The sequence below is a fragment of the Sparassis crispa genome (assembly GCF_003851025.1).
Source record: "Sparassis crispa DNA, contig_000005F, whole genome shotgun sequence".
NCBI classification, from domain to species: domain Eukaryota; kingdom Fungi; phylum Basidiomycota; class Agaricomycetes; order Polyporales; family Sparassidaceae; genus Sparassis; species Sparassis crispa.
This window is the reverse complement of record NW_020939752.1, coordinates 497,313-518,066: the sequence shown is the minus strand read 5'-3', so window position 1 is coordinate 518,066 and position 20,754 is coordinate 497,313. Positions and strand designations below refer to the sequence as shown.

The 20,754-nt window shown below is 53.4% G+C and overlaps 9 protein-coding genes across 9 annotated transcripts; 6 read left to right on the top strand and 3 right to left on the bottom strand.

Moving 5' to 3' along the window:
- Window positions 1-777: 777 nt before the first annotated feature.
- SCP_0601920 (O-methyltransferase tpcA) lies at window positions 778-2,383 on the top strand (the record flags this gene model as incomplete). The annotated part of the gene is made up of 6 exons (XM_027759326.1): window positions 778-1,141; window positions 1,194-1,320; window positions 1,366-1,613; window positions 1,667-1,723; window positions 1,779-1,986; window positions 2,044-2,383. The coding sequence occupies 6 exons, from the start codon at window positions 778-780 to the stop codon at window positions 2,381-2,383; spliced, it is 1,344 nt and encodes a 447-aa protein (XP_027615127.1).
- A 1,984-nt stretch (window positions 2,384-4,367) lies between these two features.
- On the top strand, window positions 4,368-5,995 carry SCP_0601910 (O-methyltransferase gedA; the record flags this gene model as incomplete). The annotated part of the gene is made up of 6 exons (XM_027759325.1): window positions 4,368-4,740; window positions 4,801-4,927; window positions 4,973-5,220; window positions 5,280-5,336; window positions 5,390-5,597; window positions 5,653-5,995. The coding sequence occupies 6 exons, from the start codon at window positions 4,368-4,370 to the stop codon at window positions 5,993-5,995; spliced, it is 1,356 nt and encodes a 451-aa protein (XP_027615126.1).
- A 948-nt stretch (window positions 5,996-6,943) lies between these two features.
- Window positions 6,944-7,391, bottom strand: SCP_0601900 (hypothetical protein; the record flags this gene model as incomplete). The annotated part of the gene is made up of 3 exons (XM_027759324.1): window positions 6,944-6,946; window positions 7,005-7,268; window positions 7,326-7,391. The coding sequence occupies 3 exons, from the start codon at window positions 7,389-7,391 to the stop codon at window positions 6,944-6,946; spliced, it is 333 nt and encodes a 110-aa protein (XP_027615125.1).
- A 310-nt stretch (window positions 7,392-7,701) lies between these two features.
- Window positions 7,702-10,498, bottom strand: SCP_0601890 (Transmembrane protein 184 homolog; the record flags this gene model as incomplete). The annotated part of the gene is made up of 5 exons (XM_027759323.1): window positions 7,702-9,304; window positions 9,353-9,548; window positions 9,596-9,776; window positions 10,075-10,186; window positions 10,344-10,498. 5 exons carry the CDS (start codon window positions 10,496-10,498, stop codon window positions 7,702-7,704), a joined length of 2,247 nt encoding a protein of 748 aa, XP_027615124.1.
- Window positions 10,499-10,934: 436 nt separating this feature from the next.
- On the top strand, window positions 10,935-12,247 carry SCP_0601880 (Peroxisome biogenesis protein 19-1; the record flags this gene model as incomplete). Its single annotated transcript, XM_027759322.1, has 5 exons — window positions 10,935-10,992; window positions 11,049-11,605; window positions 11,663-11,830; window positions 11,879-12,046; window positions 12,137-12,247. 5 exons carry the CDS (start codon window positions 10,935-10,937, stop codon window positions 12,245-12,247), a joined length of 1,062 nt encoding a protein of 353 aa, XP_027615123.1.
- Window positions 12,248-13,107: 860 nt separating this feature from the next.
- On the top strand, window positions 13,108-13,860 carry SCP_0601870 (Putative peroxiredoxin; the record flags this gene model as incomplete). Its single annotated transcript, XM_027759321.1, has 5 exons — window positions 13,108-13,207; window positions 13,276-13,346; window positions 13,402-13,548; window positions 13,603-13,740; window positions 13,801-13,860. The coding sequence occupies 5 exons, from the start codon at window positions 13,108-13,110 to the stop codon at window positions 13,858-13,860; spliced, it is 516 nt and encodes a 171-aa protein (XP_027615122.1).
- Window positions 13,861-14,470: 610 nt separating this feature from the next.
- SCP_0601860 (hypothetical protein) lies at window positions 14,471-15,574 on the top strand (the record flags this gene model as incomplete). The annotated part of the gene is made up of 1 exon (XM_027759320.1): window positions 14,471-15,574. The coding sequence occupies one exon, from the start codon at window positions 14,471-14,473 to the stop codon at window positions 15,572-15,574; it is 1,104 nt and encodes a 367-aa protein (XP_027615121.1).
- A 917-nt stretch (window positions 15,575-16,491) lies between these two features.
- SCP_0601850 (hypothetical protein) lies at window positions 16,492-18,605 on the top strand (the record flags this gene model as incomplete). Its single annotated transcript, XM_027759319.1, has 15 exons — window positions 16,492-16,558; window positions 16,626-16,688; window positions 16,752-16,787; window positions 16,841-16,894; window positions 16,947-16,971; window positions 17,026-17,117; window positions 17,177-17,197; window positions 17,257-17,329; window positions 17,387-17,395; window positions 17,455-17,491; window positions 17,552-17,667; window positions 17,741-17,936; window positions 17,989-18,072; window positions 18,127-18,471; window positions 18,531-18,605. 15 exons carry the CDS (start codon window positions 16,492-16,494, stop codon window positions 18,603-18,605), a joined length of 1,293 nt encoding a protein of 430 aa, XP_027615120.1.
- An 894-nt stretch (window positions 18,606-19,499) lies between these two features.
- On the bottom strand, window positions 19,500-19,929 carry SCP_0601840 (NADH-ubiquinone oxidoreductase 10.5 kDa subunit; the record flags this gene model as incomplete). Its single annotated transcript, XM_027759318.1, has 3 exons — window positions 19,500-19,588; window positions 19,678-19,784; window positions 19,844-19,929. 3 exons carry the CDS (start codon window positions 19,927-19,929, stop codon window positions 19,500-19,502), a joined length of 282 nt encoding a protein of 93 aa, XP_027615119.1.
- Window positions 19,930-20,754: the final 825 nt, after the last annotated feature.

Below are 20,754 nucleotides of genomic sequence, written 5' to 3'. Positions count from 1 at the left end.
GGAGCAGTGGCACAGCAGAACCGAGCCAGAGCCACGGCATTGACACCGGGGCAACCATTTGCACTAGTACGTGACTCCGCGAACGCGTCGAGGTCACATGTATGCGCGCCCGACACAAACGCGCAAGTTCCGCAGAGCGATTAACATGTACAACGCGTGCATCTCTCTTGCGAATTGGATAGTGTACACACCCGCAGCGACAGCTGCATATTATTACGTTGCCTACCGAAATTCTGAACTTGTTTACTCAGTGACCCCTTTTGTTAGTCATGCGGGCTGAAAGCTCGCACATTCAATGGGTTGTGAGTGTTGCACTTGCCTTCGCATAGATGTTACTCATTACTGCTGAGGAGATATAGCCATCTTCTCAGCTTATGACAGTCATTCATCATTCCTCGGTCAAGCAAGACTTCTCTCTGCGAACCCCGAGCGTGAGGTCGTTCCTCGTTCCTCGGTCAAGCAGCTTCTCCCTGCGAACCCCGAGTGTGAGCAACCATATCTTCTAAGAAAGAAGCACCACAGTTGGAAGCGACCTTCCCCAAGCGGAAAGCTGAACCCTTCTGACAGGTTTGCCACAGATTCCTTCAACAACATCAGAAAAAAATCAGGACGGTCTTGTACTGTAATGAGCCGCCTCATCTGTGTGCTGACCCATCTCCACATCGCTGACTGTACGCTTCCCATGAACGATGTCTTGAGCTTGCCGAAGCAGTCATAAAGAGGCGACTACTTGCCTGGCTTGGTATACAGGCTCAGCTGCACACAATTCCTTCGACAATGTCAACCACCGGTGCTCGCGCAGAAAAACTTCTGGCTGTTGTGGATCTTGTTACAAATGCCGCTCAGGCGATAATAAAAGAATGGGCTAAGGAGGACGCTGCTAGCGGTCAGAACGCTCTTCCGTCCGTAGACCTCTTCAAGGCTCAGCGCACCATCTTGGCTGCCTGCGGCTCGTTCACTGAGCTCGTACAGGTGCCCCAGAAGCGCGTCATCGAAGTTGCTGCCCAATTCTTCGAGGCCCGGGCGTTGCACATCGCGGTCGAGCATCGCGTCGCCCATCACCTTGCCAAGGTGGACCAGGCAGTAGGAATGTCCATCACTGAGCTCAGCAAGGCCACCGGTCTCCACCCGAAAAAGCTTTGTGAGCTGCCTTCATCTTCATGATGCGACTTGTGACTAACAATTGCTTTAAGCGCGCATCGTGCGGGCCCTCTGCTCCATGCATATTTTTGCTGAAGTTCAAGATGGATATTTCGCAAACAACACAGTCAGTGAGACGCTTGCCACCGACGAGGCCCTTGAAGCATACGTCCTTTTGATGTGAGTAATCCGCTATCGTTGTCTACTCTGGCTGACTCCGTTTAGGGCATCGGATTATTACTCGGTCTCGGACAAGTTGCTGAAGATTATCGGTGATCCTGTCAAAGGCTGGTCCAACTCTGTGACCGACTCCGCTTTCCAAGAGGGACATGGTACCAAGCTGTCTTTCTGGGATTGGCTCGAAGAAGGTGTTGTACAGCCCGACGGTAGCGTCAAGCCGCGGCCCAGCTTGGAACGATTCACTCTCTCGATGGTCAATGCTAGTCGTCTCATCGGAACCCCACCCTTCTACGGTAAGCCGTACATAGTTACTGCTGTGCCTTTCCGTAACGCTTGATACTGGCAGACTTTCCATGGGAATCGTTCGGATCTGCAACAATGGTTGATGTGGGTGGTGGCGTTGGTATGCCTTTTGTTGACGTAGGACGAGCGTGACCACTGACACAGTATATTTACAGGTGGAATGAGTTTCGATCTCTGCAATCATTTCCCTCTCCTCAATTTCATTGTCCAGGATCGCCCTGCCATAATCGAGAAGGCTGAACCTGTGTGGCAGCGCGAACGACCAGAAGCACACAAGGCTGGTCGGGTTAAATTCATGGCCCATGACTTCTTCACCGAGAACCCTGTGAAGGGTGCCGATGTGTACCTTCTGCGTCACATCCTGTAAGTATCCTATACCTCATCCCCTCTCATTCAGCTCTGCTTAGCAATCGCGTACAGCCATGACTGGGAAGACGACCGCTGCGTTGACATCCTCTCCGCTATTCGCCCTGCGCTATCCGCGAACTCGCGCGTGCTGATCGTGGACTCAGTGATGAACACGACGTTGGGTTGCCCCGAGCTACCCTCCGCACCGTTCCCCCTTCCCGCAAATTACGGCACTTCGATTCGCCTCGCTCACCAGCTTGATCTGATAATGATGTCCTTGTTCAACGGCGCGGAGCGCGTCCCGAGCGATTTCCGCTCGCTTGCTCAGCGCGCGGGGCTCGAGGTTACCCGCATCTGGGAGTGTCCTGGAGACTGTATCACTGAGATGCGGTTGCCATCTGGAAAGCAGTAGAGCCAGGAGAACTGCACTGTTGAGTATCAATTAGATAGAAATAGGCTTTGGCACGTCGTTGTTCTTCTTCAGCCTGGAATGAAATACCTTGTCACAGAGGCGTTGCGCTTCGAACCTTAATATGTAGAAAAGGCTACAGGGTGCCCAAACTTATTATATTGGTTATCCTGCATTGGGGCTGAGTACTGAGTCCAGGCCCAATTGCGAATCCGGCCAAACGTCCGAGTCGCTTCGGAACATGGCAGACAGTATGTAGTAGACGTGGACGTGGAACAAGCGCAGGCTGCCGAGAATCGTCGTGACGGCGCTGGAGTTGGTCTCATAGTCAGACAGTTAACAAATCGCACCCTGTGCGCGCGCCACCGCACGCATCTGGAGCATGATGGATCGCCTGCCTCGCAAGTAGCGCCCATTAAGCGCGGGATAGGCGTCTTCCAGATTAGGCAGCTGCTGTGCTCAAATTCAGGATCACTTATTGAGCTGCTCACATGGTGGATGAAGGGGTTAGCACAAAACTGCACCGTAGCAGTGTAGGAACCAACAGAACTATTGCAATGCGACAGCGTGAGTGAGCAGCTTCGGCACTTCGGCGGCGCAATATCTCCTCAGCGTCCCTCAGGGCAGCTGATTGTAACCATTCTCAGGGTTCAGAGAGAGATCAGGGCCGTCTCAAACTGCTTATCTTTGGGAGTTTTCAACTCAAACCCTTCATTGTTTCACTAAGAAGATGTACAAGGATTGTCATCAGGCAGAGAAAGGAAGGCTGGTACACAAGCTCGGGGAAGTACATGCTGCCAGTGTAATTACTCAGTTAGTGAAGAAGCCCGTAAGCGAGGCTTCTGCCGCGGCAGGTATGTTGAATTACGCGTACGCCTTCTATGCTCTACTTACTTACTCGCACTTAGTCTCCCGAGGCAGATGGTAGGCACTCTGCTTCAACCTTCGTACCTCAGGATATCACTACCTATCCAGAAATCCGTAAAGCGTGTACTGACCTATACTGACCAACGACTACCCTCGTCAGTACCTACATGACCAAAGCTTATCATCACACCGTCTCCTGGAACCCCGATGTGGCCTAAAGTCTTCGGGTTATTTATGGAGAATCCCGTCATCAAGGGAGCTGAGGTACACTTCGTCATATTTTGTGAGCCTTCGTCCTTCTCCTACATTACATGCAGACTCGTCTGAAATATGGAAGCTACGAGTTGGAAGATAACCGCGGTATCGATGTTCTCCCCGTGCTGCGCCCCCGTCATCCGCCGATCGCTGAACAGGTGATGAACACAACTCTTCGCTATCCCCCTCTTCATTGCTAAGCAAGGTTGCTTTCCTCCAATTACGACACATTCGGTTTCTTGGCTCATGAGCACGATCTTGGCATGACGACCCTGTACAGTGGATCAGAACGCACGCCATCAGAGTTCCGTCACTTGCTGGGAAGGCGGGCCTCAAAGTGGCAGGCCCATCTGGGAGCGCTCTGGTGTCAAGTGCATCATTGAAATGAGGCTGCTATCTGCGAGCTATAGAAACTGAGGGAAGGTGTGTACCAGTAAAGAATGTGCAACAGTTTCGGAACTCTTTCAATCCACCAACGTCTGCCTTTGGGCATGGGCGAGTCATCGAGTTACCACAAGGGAAGATCTCCGGAAAGTTTGATGTCGGAGGTATGTCAGCGGACAGCGGACACTGAGACGATCTAAATCCCCATGAACTCCACAGATCATCCAATGAGCGTCTCTTGCGCTGACTTTGTACTCGTCCCCCTGTAGATTTACCTCACTCGTCTCCCTAGAACATCACTCGTCTGGAAGATCTCACCTCCTGGAAGAACTCGTGATGTCCTTGCTTCTTGGAAAGTCTGCAGAAATAGACCGCTAGCGCCACTTCCTTGCGGTAACAACAGATGTGGGAAGGTAAGAGATGTTGTTATAAAGAGGAGACTCAGGCCTGTGGCCCCACTCAACTGCACACAACTTTGACTATGGCTGCCACAAGTGCTCGTGCGAAGGAACTTCTCGCTCTCGTCGCTCTCGTTACAGATGCCTCTCAGATAATGATACAAGAGTGGGCGAAGGAAGACTCTTCTGTCAAGGCGGGCGAGCAGGACACTTTCTCCTCTGCGGCTCTTCGCAACGCCCAGCGTACCATCATATCCACCTGTGGTTCATTCACTGAGCTCGCACAAGTTCCACAAAAGCGGCTTATCGAAGTCGCTACGGAATTTTCAGAAGCCCGTGCTCTGCACGTTGTTGCCGAGCATCGTATTGCAGATCACCTATCTGCGGTCGACCAGAAGCTCGGGATGCCTATCTCTGAGCTTAGCAAGGAGACAGGCCTTCATCCCCAGAAACTTTGTACGTTCTCAGTCTCATTGACAGATGAATGGATTCAAGGCTGACCGGCGTTTATACCAGCACGCATCATGCGTAACCTCTGTTCGGCCCACATATTTGCCGAAGTTCGGGAAGGATGCTTCTCCAACAACACCGTTAGTGCAGCTCTAGTGAATAACGAATACTTGCGCGCCTACATCCTTGTTGTGTATGTACGGTCTGTTACCCGTTATCCAAGCTAATACACTCTTAGTTCTCGGGAGAGCTATTCGGCCTCGGTCAAGCTGCCACAGGTCCTCGCTGATCCCGTAAAGGGTTGGTCTACTTCTGCGACCTGTACTCCCTTCCAAGTGGCGTTTGGAACCGACTTGGCTCAGTGGGAATGGCTCGAGGAGGGTGAGGTGCAGCCCGATGGAACGGTGAAGCCGCGTCCTTCGCTCGAACTTTTCGGTCTCGCTATGGCTGGTGGCGATCGCATCCTTGGAACGCCACCCTCATACGGTAAGCCTGGCATATGCTTTCCCATTGGTCTTTTTACGATACCACATTGCCCCTCGCAGACTTTCCATGGGAGTCTCTCGGTTCCGGAACTCTCGTTGATGTCGGTGGTGGTGTCGGTGTGTTTCATGTTACTTTTGGAGGAGAATATCTAGCCGATGCAGCATTGCAGGTGGAATGTGCATGGATCTGTGCAAACAATACCCACTCCTCAACTTCGTCGTCCAGGACCGCGCTCCGGTAATTGAGCAGGCATACTCTTTGTGGGAAGACGAACAACCGGAAGCGTTCAAATCTGGTCGCGTCAAATTGATGCCGCACAATCTCTTCACAGAGAACCCTGTTGTAGGTGCTGATGCGTATGTCCTGCGTCACATCATGTGAGAATCAGACATCCTCCTTTGTCTCAGTCTACGTCTGATCTTCCAACAACAGCCACGACTGGGAAGACAACCGTTGCGTCGACATCCTTTCAGCGCTTCGCCCTGCGCTCAGCGAGCGGTCCCGCGTTTTGATTGTGGACAAAGTTTTGAACACGACCTTGGGTTGTCCCGAATTGCCCTCGGCCCCGTTCCCCCTACTTGCGAACTACGGAAATTTTGCGCGCGCGGCCCACGAGCTCGATCTTTTGATGATGACCTTGTTCAACGGGGCGGAGCGCACTCCAGCGGAGTTCCGCGTGCTTGCCGAAAAGGCAGGGCTCGTCGTGACCCGCATCTGGGAATGCCCTGGCATGGACTACATCACTGAGATGAGGTTACCGTCTGCGAGTCAGTAGAAATGCAGGAGATTAAGGAGACGTTAACTGTGATTTGTGTATAAACCAGATGCGAATCTGCGGCTACTGGAGGCAAGTCGCCCACCTCTGAAGGTTGTATGATTACTTGTACGAGATGCGATTCAGGCATTACTTCCACCGCTGCGCATTCCTAAATATTGCACTTTGTCTGGTGCTGAATAGGCGGCCCGTCCACCTTCTGGAGGATTAACGGCGTCAATTGACCGCCGGAATACTGCTCCGGTTATCAGCGAATGGAAGAAGCAAGACGGACTTCCCTATGCAGCTCTCTATGGTGCCCAGTGCACCATCATATCCGGCGCGGCTCCTTTGCAAGATCCCCACAAGCGACTCTTTGAAGTGCGCATTCAATATTTCGAAGTCCTTGCCCTGTCCATCCCGGTCGAGCCCCGCTTGCAGTTCATCTTGCGAGAGTTGACCAGGAATTCACGGAATGCCCACCTCGAAGGCCTTCACCCGCAGAAAATTTGTGAATAATCAATTGCACTCGTGAATATATCTGAAATTGACTGTCCACGTCATCCCCCCCCCTCTGCCCTGCTCACATCTTAGCTCAAGTTCAAGCGAGGTGCTTCCTTGACAATGTCGTTAGTGCAGTTCTTGTGGATACTTAACCCCTCTGCCTGCACGTACTTACTACATTCATATCGTCCTTGAACAAGCTGAACCTGTGATCTCGGAGATCTACAGTGTGTCAGAGAAGCTTCTGCATATTCTCGCCGATCTCGTCAAAGGTTAATCAAATTCTGCCTCCCGCCTTAATGGCCTTCGGCTTCCAGGATGGCATTGCAACCAAGCTTTTCAACTTTGGCCAACACCGTTCTCCTCTTATTGTTTGACGATCTCTGCTTCAAAGCTCCGCTGATTTGCCGTGGCTCCGATGAGGTCGGCGGTACCTCTCTTCACTTTCTCAGTAGATGAAGTTCATTACTGATGTACACCGTTTTTAGGTGAAATGTATATGAATTTGAGCACGCAATATGCGCACCTCGATTTCATTGCCCAGGACTGCGCTTCGGTGATCCTCCAGCGGGTGCGTCTGGAGTTTGTTGATCTGCCGCTCGAGGTCTATCGAGAGGAACGACTCTTTCTTCCTATCTATTAGAGGCTGGTTAACGAGCCTACGCTCGAGAGTCATTTTCAGGATGAGTTGAGCGTGGAGCACGGGCCAGGGAAGCTGCTCCCGTGTGCGGGACAACTTGGCGGGCGTGTTCTGCGGTTCTCCTGGCGGCCCAGCGGAGAATCCATATATCTACGTGAATTCTAGCTGTCTTTTCGTATGTTTGATATGGACAAAGAAAATATCTACATCTGACCGGCATAATGTCAAGCTTTGTTCTTCATAGGGCTTGGGGATTAGCTTCCGCGTCGGCATGTGCTGACGACCCCGTGCAGGATGTTCTCCGCCCAGTGAACATCTCCCCCAAAAGGTCATTGTCGCCGAGAAGTAGCCCGCCCGTTCCTCGACGAACGCATAGGCGTACGCTACCCGCCGGTGCCAGGTGAACTTTCGCGAGCATGGGGCCCGGGCTGACCGGCGCGAAAATCATGAACAAGAGCCCGTTGAGTAGAGTCTTCAGCTGCCGCAATGTTGTTTGGTCGTTCGGTTTTTTCTTTACATAGCATGTTGCAAGGATGTGAGGCCTTTCCACCATGATATAACAGGAAAGCGAACTGACTAGTGGTCACGCCCACGGATTCTCATTATCAGGAATGGTAGGACTAATATATACAATGTGGGCATGTGCAGGAGGTGTCTCCAGAGTCGTAATGGTCGTCGTCTCGTCTATCACTTCGGCCTCGGCGTCAAGGATGTTGTCCACGTCGTCGCCTACTGTGAACATCGCGTCCTGGTCGCCAGACTCATCCTCCACCCCTCCATCCCCTTCCGCCCGCGCCTCGCCGTCATCCACCACATAGCCTCTGCGATACACCTTGCGCAGGCCTGCGCCGCCGCGCACTGCCGGCTCGCCCTTCCGCCGCTCATAAACCATCTCATCCTGCGCAGCATGGTGGTCCTCTACGACGAGGTCGACTGCATCTGGAGGAAGGGCGGGGCGCTCAATTTCCGTGCGAGGCGACGGCGGCGGTCGCATCATCGGACTGCCAGACGACGACGACGGGGATGCCGAACCCGATAGCGCGAGAGCAGGTTGGGCACTGGCAGAGAGGGTACGGACGCGCGGGGAGGGCAGCACATGCTCCTTGCCACTTGTCCACCGCAGTCGCACTTCACCCATGTCTGGCGCGGGCAGGCGGTCGTCCTCCTTGTTGATGACCACCTCGATCGGAGGCGGAGCGACGTCTCCCCGCAACTTTCCCCTGCGGCGTGCCCCGTCGGACAGATCGGAATCGTGTCGTTCACGAGGCGTACTCCGATGGAAGTTGCCCGTCGCCCCGTAATTCCCGCTGCGCCCGAGCACCCTCCCGGGCCCGAGGACGGGCGAGAAGTACGCCCCACGCTCGTCGCGTAGTATCCGCTCCTCCTCTTCCCACATCGTCTTCCGTGCGACCTCGGAGCTCACGTCCACGGATGGGTAATGGTAGTCGCCGAAGAGGTACTTCTTGCTGTGCTCGAACAGTTCCTCATCCGCATCATCGAGGTCCCCGAACTCGAGGTCGTACCCGTCGCCCGTGTCGTGCGCGGCGCTGAACAGGCCGAAGCCCTCGTCAGGCAGGGATCGCAAATCCGCAGCAGTATGCACCACGTTCTCAGCCTGGCCCGACAGGAGGGGGGCATACACTTCTTCTGCCTCGTCCTGGCCCACGACTGTCCCCACCACTCTGTTCACGTGCCGTTCCACACTTCCCGGCGGGCGCGTCGACGTTGTGTGCTGCGGCAGCCAATACTTTCTCCTCCCGCCCTGGCTGTACCGCAGGCCCGCCCTGATGCGGCGATCGCGGCCGGCGCCCTGGTGGATGTAGCCCTCACTCGGTTCGAACTCCCGGTAGTCCATGTGCTCGCCACGGAGGGTCGCCTTAGTGTCCTCGACGACGTCCTTGAGCCCGAACGCATCACGGAACGCGTAGTACACAGGCATGCGTGCGACGTACATTGTCTGGGGGTCGACAAAATCACGCGTCGCGAACGCATACATGTGCGCGATCGCGAAGAGGGGCATCTCGAAGCATATGAGCGAGTCCGTCAACCCGAGTGAGATGTGCTCGTTGTCCGTGTATGGGCCAAGTTTCGTGATGGCCCCCGCGGCCACGAGAATGGAGATGAAAATCGACTGCCAGAAGGAGAAGAAGAGGATACCCTTCACGCAGAGGAACTTGGGCATCGGTCTAACTACAAATCAGTTCGGTAAACTCGAAAGAGTCGTGAATACGTACCTGAAGGGTTTGAGATCATTGTTCACGCACATCCAAAAAATGGCTAAACAATACAAGCTCAGACAGATGCTGGCGTTGTAGACAAGACTGACATAGAGGTAGCCGGAGTTCGCACGAAGATCTCCCTCGTTGAACTTGCCCAAAAGTTTCAAAATCACCGTGACCAGTGCAAGCATCGGCTTCACCTGGACATATTCTGTAGAACAATCAGGACGGGTAATTAAATAATACCTAGCCACTCACGAATGACGCCACGCTTGAGGAACAAAAATGTGTGGGGGTCACTGACATCGACCTCTCTCCAGAATATACTTGTCGGGAATATCGGATACTTGGGCGGACGGCCATGCAGGAGTATAAGAAGCGATCGCTCCCCACCAAGGTATGCGATAAGGAGGTCAAAGAAACAGTAAATCACAAACGCCTGTGGACGAGCCGAGAGTTAGCTAGGAGCTGCGATGGGATATATGGAGCCAATGCTAATGTAGGCCGCAGTTTATGAGCGTAAGCGAACAGGAGGCAAGCCCACGGTACTGTTTCAGTGATTTTTTGCACCTTTCCATGCGAATGGCCCAGACAGCCAAACGTTCAGCTCACAAACAATGTGGATTGCAAACAACGCCGCAGGATCCACCCTCCGACTCCAACAAATCTAGAATCTCTGCAAAGCGCACCTCCACCTGTGGTCCCTCCATTACGCATCAAGGAGATCCAAGACATACCTCGTAGATATCCCGTACCACGTCAATGAAGAATGCCGCCTCAAGCGAGAACAGCGAAATAAATGACGAAATGGCATATATAGGCACCATGAGCATGATACGCACGACCATGCTGCAACACCAACAGGCGCCGTACGAGCGATGGCACGCAACCCAGACATAAGCAGATGAACAACCACGAAGCGAACAGGGCATGCACGAATACGAATATGAACAGTAGCAACAGACGATGAGCAATCGCGAATAGAGCGACGAGACCAAGCACGCACCGTTGCAGTACAGGCTTGCGATAGTTCTTGAGGTGCAGAAATATCGATGTCGCAGAGACGACTGTCGCCGTTACCGTCGAGAGTCCCGCGAGTAAGAGCACGGCGAAGGGGAGAGAGGAGCCCGAGCCCGAACTGAGGTGCAGTAGGTTCAACATGTCCAATTACAAGTCACGGAATGCTAACATGCACAGTGGAGGTAGAGGCCGTCAAGAGTTAATCCTTTGAATGCGTCGGGCTGCGCCCTGCGGTGGTTCTGCAAGGATGGGTATCCCGCAGGCGTGAAGGTTAGGATCTCGGTCCCGAAGGAGTCACTGACGACTTCTTACCCAGTAACAAACTAATCCTAACAAAGTAACAACAGCCAGCATACCAAGTAACAATATTTTTCTTACCGGCGCTACACCCAATGTTACAAAGATAGTACAGGGTAAGCCTGGAGTTATTAGTGCTCTCACTCGGCCTCACCGATATCACCTGTCCGACTGAATCACATTCTTAAAATACCGTCGAGAGTCCAAGTATCCACTCGAACACGAACACTGCTCATCGCCACACGAAAGACCCACCGGAACGCGAGATACCACCGCGACAATGCCTGCCCCACCGAAAGCACGCGTCGATGTTGACGAAGACGTAGACGACCTCGACGGTGCGTGTGGTCGCATTTATCAGAATGAAAATTTACGCCGTGCCACCTAATTACAGACGTACTCCAGCAATTCAGCCAACCCAAACCCGCCAAAGCACCCCCGGCGGCCTCATCCGCGGCGTCCGCATCCACCAGGACCACCGCGCCCGCGCCTTCTACCAACACTAACACCAAAGCCAACCCACCACTCGCAGATCTCCCAGACACGGACCTGTCGGAAGATTTCGCACGCGAGCTGACGCGCGGCATGGAGTCCCTCATGCGCGAGATCGCGAGCGAGGCGGGGCTCGACCCCGACGCGGCAAAGCTGCACGCCGGCGGAACAGCAGAGGGTACTGACGCGGACAAGGAGCGGCAGCACGCGTTCAGGGCCGCGTGGGAGGCGATGCTGCTCGAGGGCATGAACGGAGCTGTGGATTTTGACGGGCTGGCTGCGGAAACAGCGGGCAAGGAGAAAGAGAAAGAGAAAGAGAAGGGGACGGGAACAGGCACGAAGGAGAATGAGAAGGGCAAGGACCAGGCAAGTGTGGGCGGCGAGCACGCGCCGGACTCGTTCCAGTCGAGTATCCGGAGGGCTATGGAGAAGCTCAAAGAGAGTAATTCGAATTTGCAGGTGCATGGTGTGGTGGTGGCCTTCTTCCCAGGGCTGATATTCGTTCCCGTCCCTCAGACAGACGCGTCCACCCCAGATTCAATCGAAGCTCTGCTCTCGCAGCTGAAAGCTGAAGGTGGTGGCGGCGAGTCGGAGGACGACCTGCAAGGCCTGCTCGAGCAGATGATGACAGAACTTATGAGCAAGGACATCCTGTACGACCCGCTCAAGGAGTTGCACGACAAGGTGCATTTTAAGCTCTCGATGTGCAACGTCACGTACTGATTTTCACAGTTCCCCGGATACCTGGCGGAGAACGCGTCGAAGATCAGCGCGGAGGACAAGAAGCGGTACGATAGCCAGCACGCGGTCGTCACGAAGATTCTTGCGGTGTTCGACGATCCGACATATTCGGACCAGGACGTGCAGAAGGGCGTGCGTATAGTGGAGCTTATGAACGAGGTCAGTCCTTGAGTTTCGTTCCACACGCGTTCCCTACGTCGGCTTCCAGCGCATATAACCTCATCGCCGCATACTCCCTTGTTCCTGCAGATGCAAAGCTACGGGTCACCTCCAGCAGAAATCATGGGCCCTCTTCCCCCAGGCCTGGACGTGGGGCCTGATGGAATGCCCAAGCTTCCGGAAGGGTGCACCATTGCGTGATCGGAAACGTGCATGGTGGAAATGGCGTCGCCTGAGGCGGTATCGGATTGTTGGTCTTCGTTATCACATGGAGGCACGAACTGTGCGCCATGTAGCATGCTAGGATGTGGAGTTGGTATGGTCGTTTTCTGTAATTCCATGTATTTAGCTGATAGCTACCTGTAGTCTTAGGCATTGCAATACGGGGGATGTTCAGAAAGGTCAGACATTGCAATACGGGGATATCCAGAAAGTTCAGACTCGGAAACATGTGATCCCGACGCGTCGCGAGTAATCAGTGTTGGGCACGCCCGCGTTTGCTGTCTCGCCACTGCCAGTCCTCCGTCAGCATGTCACCTGCAGCCGTGCAAGCTCACGCATGTGGATGTCAGCACTCTGCTCGCGCCGTGCCCGTCACGCGCTCTTTGTCAGTCTCTCCGATGTCAAGTTGGATGCGGCGTGCAACACGCCAAGATGTCTACCACCCGAACGCGAGGATCTCGGGTCCGCTGCATCCCCGAAGAGCACCGGTCTCATTTGTGGCTTCGCACTGATCAGTCTCCACCACATGACCTGGCTGTTTGGCCAATCGACAAGAACGCCGCCAACTGCACCCAATCGTCGTCCAAAGGAGATAGTACCCACGCGCGATCCCTTCGCCGCCGGGAGTGGCGGTATACGCAGCAACGACGTCGACGCGCGACATTTCTCGAGCATGGGAGTTTGTTCACCATCTCCTCGGATTTCGGGCGTTGGCAGCCTTTGACTAACCCCCCTTCGAACCACGTGACTCCCATCGCGCTATAAATCCGCGCTTGGAGACAGGGTGCGACACATACGTGATCTCTTCCAGCCTCTCACTCCTCTACCCAGCGTTTACAATGGCCCCCACCGTGAAAGTTAACGACGTCGTTCCCAGCGGCACCTTCACCTACGTTCCGTACACCCTAGAACTCGACGCCCACACCGCGTGCGGCATTCGTGAGTATACCCATACCACTTGATCCTACCGATTGAGTCTTCGATTATCTGATCCGGCGAATTCATAGCCATCCAGCTTTCCACAAATGAGTGGAAGGGCAAGAAGGTCGTTATCTTCTCTGTCCCGGGCGCCTTCACGGTACGTTTCAGTTGACTTCAAGTAGCCTTCGCCCTCATCAGCGTTGATCGGGCAGCCGACGTGTCATGTTAACCATCTCCCGCCGTACCTGGAGAAGTACGACCAATTCAAGGCGAAAGGAGTCGACGTCCTCGCAGTCGTCGCCGCGAACGATGCTTTTGTTATGAGTGGTTGGGCACGTTTCCAGGAGCTTAAGGACAAGGTGAGAGATCACAAGACGTATTGTACGGTTAGAATTTCACGATATCCCTCATAGATCCTCGCGCTCTCGGACGCCGATGCGGCGTGGTCCAAGTCGCTGGGCCTTACCGTGGATCTGTCATCTCGCGGCCTCGGTGTCCGCACCGCACGCTATGCGATCATCCTCGACGACCTCGTCATCAAATACGTCGAGGTGAGTAGCTTCAGCCTGCGTTCCCAGGCGTTGTGACATCGTGCTTACACTGGGCTGTAGGTTGAACCTGGAACCGATGTCACCGTGTCCGGCGCAGACGCTGTGCTCGCACATCTCTAGGTCTGATCGTGCGAGATCCAGAGCGAATGTGCTGGGAATTCTAGTGATTCGAAATGTCGGAATGAAATATTTATCCTGGGAGTAGTGCTTTAGATGTGAAGCTTGTGAAGTGCACGTATGTATTGTGTATCAGATGCGGAATGACATAGACCTCATCTCACGCGCGTGTAGCGACATCTCTGAGCTCAGCGATATGGGGTCGCGGTATCGGGGTTCGGCTGCAATCCCAATGCATTCCAGTATGGATTGAGGAAACCGTGAGGAGGATGCCGCTGACAGTGCCCGACCACGCTCTAGGTTCTACCGTCTGCATCAGCGAACGCATTCCAAAGCAGACCGTCTCCCTCAAAATTGACCACCTATCAGTTTCTGCGGTCAAGGCCTGAACGTTGAGGCCCCAGATGCGTCCAATCAGCAGTATTTCAGCATCGACTGGGTAGTCGGAGTTGACCGTCAGAATTCAAAGTAGACACCGCGCAGCTGACATTGCCCGATCACAATTCCGTTTCCAGTCTCAGTCTGCTATCGAATGCGCCATCTATAAACCCACCAACAGTCTGGTCAGCCTCTTCACATCCTCCTCAACTGCCAGATTGACTCGCCGGTATACATGGCTAAATTACCCCGGGCGAAGAACCCGTTCACGCCTACCATGCGCCGCTTCCTCTCCGACGTGTTCAAGCCCGCTCCGGCGCTCGGCAAACGTGCCCGTTCGTCCTCCCGCTCCCACTCCTCCTCAGAACTTCCGAACCCCGCACCAGGACCCGCGCCCGCCTGCGTCGCGCTGCAGAACGAAGACCCCGACACGGACACGGTCGTGATCACCGCGCTGCACGCCGTCCCGTTCTGCTGCCACGCAGACCTCCTCGCGATGCCGCGTGCGCACCTGCTCGCCGTCGCGCGTGCACTTAACGCGGCGCTCCCACATGCGCTCCGGATCGACGCAGGCCCCGCGCGCTCGGACGCGCGCATCCGCAACGCGATCGAGATACTGGTCGGGCTCCGCCTCAGCGTCCCGCCCGCGCCGCGCGCGAACAGGAGCCACGGCTGGGCGGACGACGAGCGGGGGGTGCTCCGCAGCCCCACGTCCCCGCTTGCGAATCGCAGCAGGTCAGAGTCCTCACTAGGCGTCCTGCATGAGGAAGACGAGAGCGGAGCGGGCTACGCTGATGGACGCGCACATAAGCGGCGTCGCATTGTTCCCGGGCCGCCCGAGGATCCCAACATGATTCTGCGGGACCTTGAGCTGGATACTGTCGACCGGCGCGTCACCCGGTCGCAGTCCACCCGCGCTGCGGCGGACATCAACTCGCCCACACCCGTGGGCCGTCGTGTAATCAGGACTCGCAGCGAGCGACTCCCCGCCACGCGGCCCATGATACAGATCCAGGGGCACCCGAACATCACACTCACCCGCGGGCGCAGCGCAGGGCGCGGGTACCTCCGCTCACGGAGCGCGGCACTGGCGCGGACGTCCACGCCGAAGAGGATGCGAGAGGAATGTGAGACGGGTGAGGTGGAGGGCCCGAGATCTAACGCCATGACGTCTACTCCGGGCGCGGGTGAGGCTGATAGTGGGAGGGTGAAAGTGGGTAAGGGAGTAGTGATGGAGATCGGGCCCTGCGAGGATACGGCAGAGATGACATTTGGGATCCACGGGATGACGATTGGGCCTGCGGAGTCGAGCGAGGATATGGATCTGACTGAAGATTGACGACTGACTGTTTACTAGTCTGTTGATCTTTGGCTGTTGTGTCGATAGCTTCGATAGCGTAGGTAGCTCTTTGTAGCGCGAGACAATTTCATCTCAGATATTGATGCATTGTTTTTGCTAACACTGAGAGGCACGGACACTGTCATGCCAATGGCTGCCAACGGCCTAGGGAGCATTCCGCGTCAGTTTTCCAGGTAGAAGATTGACCAGGGATCAAACATGTACCATGGCGAGAACAAACGGAGAATAAGTGGACACAGCCACTACCGCAGTCGAAGGTTCGTACAGCTGTGGAACCTGAAGCTGAAGTTGAGGATCTCCTGTCAGTCTGAACTTTGATATATATGGTGTTCACAAACATTATTGGGCACGAATCTCAAATAATGTTTGATTTTACTTGGAGCCAACCGTCGGCGTGCAGTGTGCTGGTTCAAAACGTTTGGTCAGAATTGAGCTACTAGTATGCAGCTGCGGCGCATGGCCAGCTCCAAGCCCAATATAGTATGCATGGAAGTTCAATGTTCATCAATTAATGCCAGCCACACCATCATCTTAAGTAAGTTCTTGAAGTTTCCCTTGTATGCATAGTTCTCCTTCCATTCACAGAGACCCCACGTGAGATCATACTCTTCTTTAGCGTGTATGAAGTTGCCCCCTGTTGCCCCGTTGGATATGGGACAGGTTCCATTCCATCCATGAAGCTCAGTGATACGTCTAACCCCGCTCGGAGGATTCTAACCCCGGCGAGCAACGTTGCACCATTTGACCACCAACCTGACTATCGGCTGATACATGAATGATCCTACCTCCGATATTGGTGGTTGTTTGGAGCACCAGGCCGTCGTGGTATATAAAGACCACGGTTTCCACAATTCGCAGTTTGTGTAGAACCCCACTCCCATAGTACACCACTCTCCATGACTTCTAAAACACTCCTTGTTTTCTGCGATGGGACCGGCATGGATGGCCAGCTCTCACAGTCTGGTGCGTATTATTTTTGCTTTCGCATGTCTGTAATTACAACAACATTGAATCCTGAGCGCTGTGCCAGACACAGGTGCGCGTGCCGGGGGGATACGACCCGACGATGTGCAGGTCCTCTTTGATAAACCTGGTACGTACCTAAGAGTAACTACTGTTATCGGTGCTCAATCTCTCGTTGGTGTTAACATTACAGACGCCGGGAAGACTGCTCCGAAGAAAGATGAACCCCGTATGATGTGTCAAGTGTCGTCGTCTGCAATTCGATTAACAATTATCTGATAGCGGTTCGAGGTGGCACTGGCAATCAACAATACGCGTCAAATGTTCTGCGCCTCTGTTGGTATCTTCCTCTATGGTTTATGAAATTCATGCTAATCTCGTGTACTAGCTCGGAGTGTACTTCCTCGTACGAAGTGCGCACGCGTACTTGCGATTGCATCTAGAGTTATTAATAATATCCTCTGAAGGGATGGAAAGCCGCAGATCGTGTTTTACCAAAGTGGCGTGGGCGCTGAGACTGACTTTGAAGGCAGCTCCGATTTACAGCAGTTGTTGGCCCGTGAGTGAATGACCATGATGAAGACCTCTATCACAGTAAGACTGCTGATGTTCTGTCAGAAATGACTGGTGTGCTTGTTGGTTAGTTTGCACCGTCATAGATCACCCAATCGCGTAATATTCACAAACGGCTGTTGTAGCGAGCAAGATTCGTGATGCCTATGCATTCATCGCACAGAATTATGAGGATGGAGACGATATCTGCATCTTTGGGTGAGTATCGTCAGCATACCCGGCCGTAGTATTGTTGATCCAGGTGAACACGTATAGATTTTCTAGGTAATCTCACAAACTTCAGTGCGCTCCATGGTAACTCACTCGACAATCATCCACTTAAGGGGAGCTTACACGGCGAGGAAATTGGCTGGCCTCATCGTGAGTGATTTCACCGCTGATGATGTCGCCAGATTATAGAGCAGTATCAATGCTTGTCAGGACTTGATTGGTCTCTTAACACGCACAAGTATGGGTTTGTTCTTCACAATTTGGCGTGCACTCGTAGACGGCAAGAAGCCCGACATACCCTCTGATACAAGACGTGTCAGGATAAAGTAAGATCACGATTTCTGATCGGCACAATTGTAGGAGCTTACGAATTTACGTTGATCCTCATCACTTCCACAGATGTGTTGCAGTGTGGGACACTGTTGGCTCCGTGCTCAACACAATTGATGCCCTGAGCATCAAGGACACAAGCCTTCCGCCGACCATCGATGTAGCTCTCCACGCGTTGTCTTTGCAGGAGAATAGACAGAAATTCTTGCCTACCTTGTGGACAGTTCCGAAACGTGGACTCAACCGGAATCAAATTTTCAAGCAGGTATCTCTCTGTCCTGAATGTTTCGTTCGTCCTGCACTCTAATATAATGTAGGTGTGGTTCCCAGGAGCCCATTCTGACGTCGGCGGTGGGTATGCCCGGCACGAACTCGCCGATCTCGCTTTATTCTGGATCGCCGTGAGCATGAGATCCGCGTTAAACTCGATGATATTGATTAATCATTTCTGCCAGGGGGAGATTGAATCATTTGTGAACCTCGACCTTGCCTTCGTGCAGAGAAGTGGCCAGCCGAAACCTGAGCAGTGGGGAACTTCGCAGCCCCACAATGCGTACGAAGAGCTGTCGTTTGCGGCACAGATAGTCATCCAACACGAGACGCGTCTTGAAAGCAAGCAGATTGACATGACTTCTATCTTTCATCCCAGCCTCAAAGTCGCCCCGTCTCGCCTCGATGATCCAAGGTACATGATCACGCTCGAGACTGTCCAACAGGCATTCGGCAGCAGCTTCGTTCCGCAATACGCGAGCCTCAACAAATTCGAACAGAAATGCAAAGATCAATGGGGAAAAACACCGGTATGTCATGGCTTATCCTCTTTACTCTCATATGTGAAACTGACTCGATCGTATTGCAGTATTCCGGTCCTTCCCAAATTCCCGTCTTCGAGAATCCTGGTCAGCTCTTCGGAGCTCCAGTCGGTCAAGAATAAGGAGGCTCCAAAGGTGAGCTTCACTGCAATCGGCGTAAGCTCGCTGTCGTGATTTTGTTCGCCCAGCACTCATCACGTACGGCAACAAGGAACTCATGGTTGAGGAGTATGTTGTGCTGGTGCGATTCTAGATTCATCTTGTTTAGCAAACGTTTGCGACTACGTCATTTCCTTTGTATTCTTCCTGTAAATGTACTTCTCTATCTGTGAATCGCGCATCAATTCCCCATCGTCGCTTCGATTTCCACAACACAGAAAAGTATGCGTGGACGGAGGCGCTGATGATATCCGTATCGGGCACTGAGGTTCGCCCATTGGACCCACGAAGCGAGCATGAATACCTTCCAGGTTGATCCAATATTCTCTCAGACGTCGGCTCCGTATCTATGACCCAAAGTCGTCGCAAACCTTCTCCACATCAAGCGAAGCATGCAGGGTGGATATGTTAGGGTCGAAAGAACATTGCAAGCGTGGGCCTCCGCACTGATAGATAATTGTTACAGCTATGGCCACCCAGGGTTTGACCCCAACGGAGCCAGGGAGGCAAGGAACGAGTAACTTGGTAGGTATGTGAACTCATGAAGCCCCTCGTGCAAGGTCCCATTTACAGCTGTAGGCGTCCCACGCGAGCACATTGAAGCCAAAGATGCTTACCTCTGGTGGAATACAGGATGTACATCGGGTGCACGCGAACACAATAATGGAGATGAAGTTGAGACTTGGCATAGCCATTTGGGCAGGCTGAGCTTCCAGAGCGTAGTTCGTATAGCTCAGCTTTTCACAGTGTCCTCAGAAAATGAATACTAGCATAGAAGGTACCTCCATGTTCCACATTCCTCTGTATGTCAATAATTTCATGACACTTGACGCAAGCCAGGACTGACAAGCTGGGAATCATGACACGTTCAGGAGCTGTGCCACTTTCGACGCCACATCTGAGGACGACAGGTTATCCACCTCGACATGCTTCTCTACACCGCGCTCTAAAAACATAAGTACAGCAGAAAGGATGGCGCGAGCCCAGAAATTAACGAGTCAGAACAGCAGCGGAGTACCGGGCTTCCAGACTCACCATATCTCGCAAAAACCCGCGCTGGCGTCCCCTTCGCTTCACGGATTAGAATTGGGAGGTCTGGGTTATGTTTCTTGAGAATTGGATATGTCGACGAGATGAATTGGCTAACGAGACATCGTGTAAGAATCAATAACGCGCGTTAAGTTTCAGTCCTTAGATGTACCGTGTTCCCGCCGAGGCCAATCCCGTCTGACAACACAGAATCCGTATCTCCCTAATCGCCGGTGACAAGGCTTTGGCAAAAGACATGGTGGAGTGGTACTGGTGGCAGTGAAGTCACGGTAGAGTAAGTCAGACTGTCGTCGGCCTGTGTCGGCGACCGGTCGGAGAAGTGCCTCTCTCTCCCGGATTCCGGAGGGATACATCCCTGTTTTTAGTATCGGGGGCAGAACTAAATCAGGGAGTTCTGCCGGCAGAACCGGCAGAACGGCAACTGCCAGAGGTGGCAAAACTTGGCGAAACTCCTGGCTCATAAATTGCATGGTCTGTGATAGAAGGACAACATACAACTGGACGGAAAACTAGAAAGCTTACAATTGGTCAATTGAGACTCTTGGGCTTTGTATGAGCGAAGCTGAGTTCATTTGCGTCCATTTTTACGCTCTCATCTCCTAAGTTAGGGTTAAAATGTCAGGTGACCATTGTTCGGAGCATGGAAATGTCCCCAACTTGGACATTTGTCGGACCAATCGGAAGATTTGTGTGTCAGTCAGTGTCTATGATACTCACACCTGAATACAGGAGATAATTTAAGCCTTAAAGTCTCTCCCGCTGACTATAGCCCCAGTTTGACTGGCACTTCTGCCAGGTTCTGCCCAAGCCTGCTGGGCAACTGCCAGCAACTGCCGGTTTGGCAGAACAGGACGGCAGAACGGCAGACTTCTGCCAACAACACTACCTGTTTTAGAAGTGAGTTCCTAAATCAGGGAGATTACTCTCCCTGATTTGATCGGTTAGCAACACTTTGAACGAATTATTACACCGCTGGCACAAGTGCTCTTCCAAATCAGGCTGGCCACGTGACCAATGGCCGGCACCCCACTCCATTTTGGATACAAACAACATCACAGATAA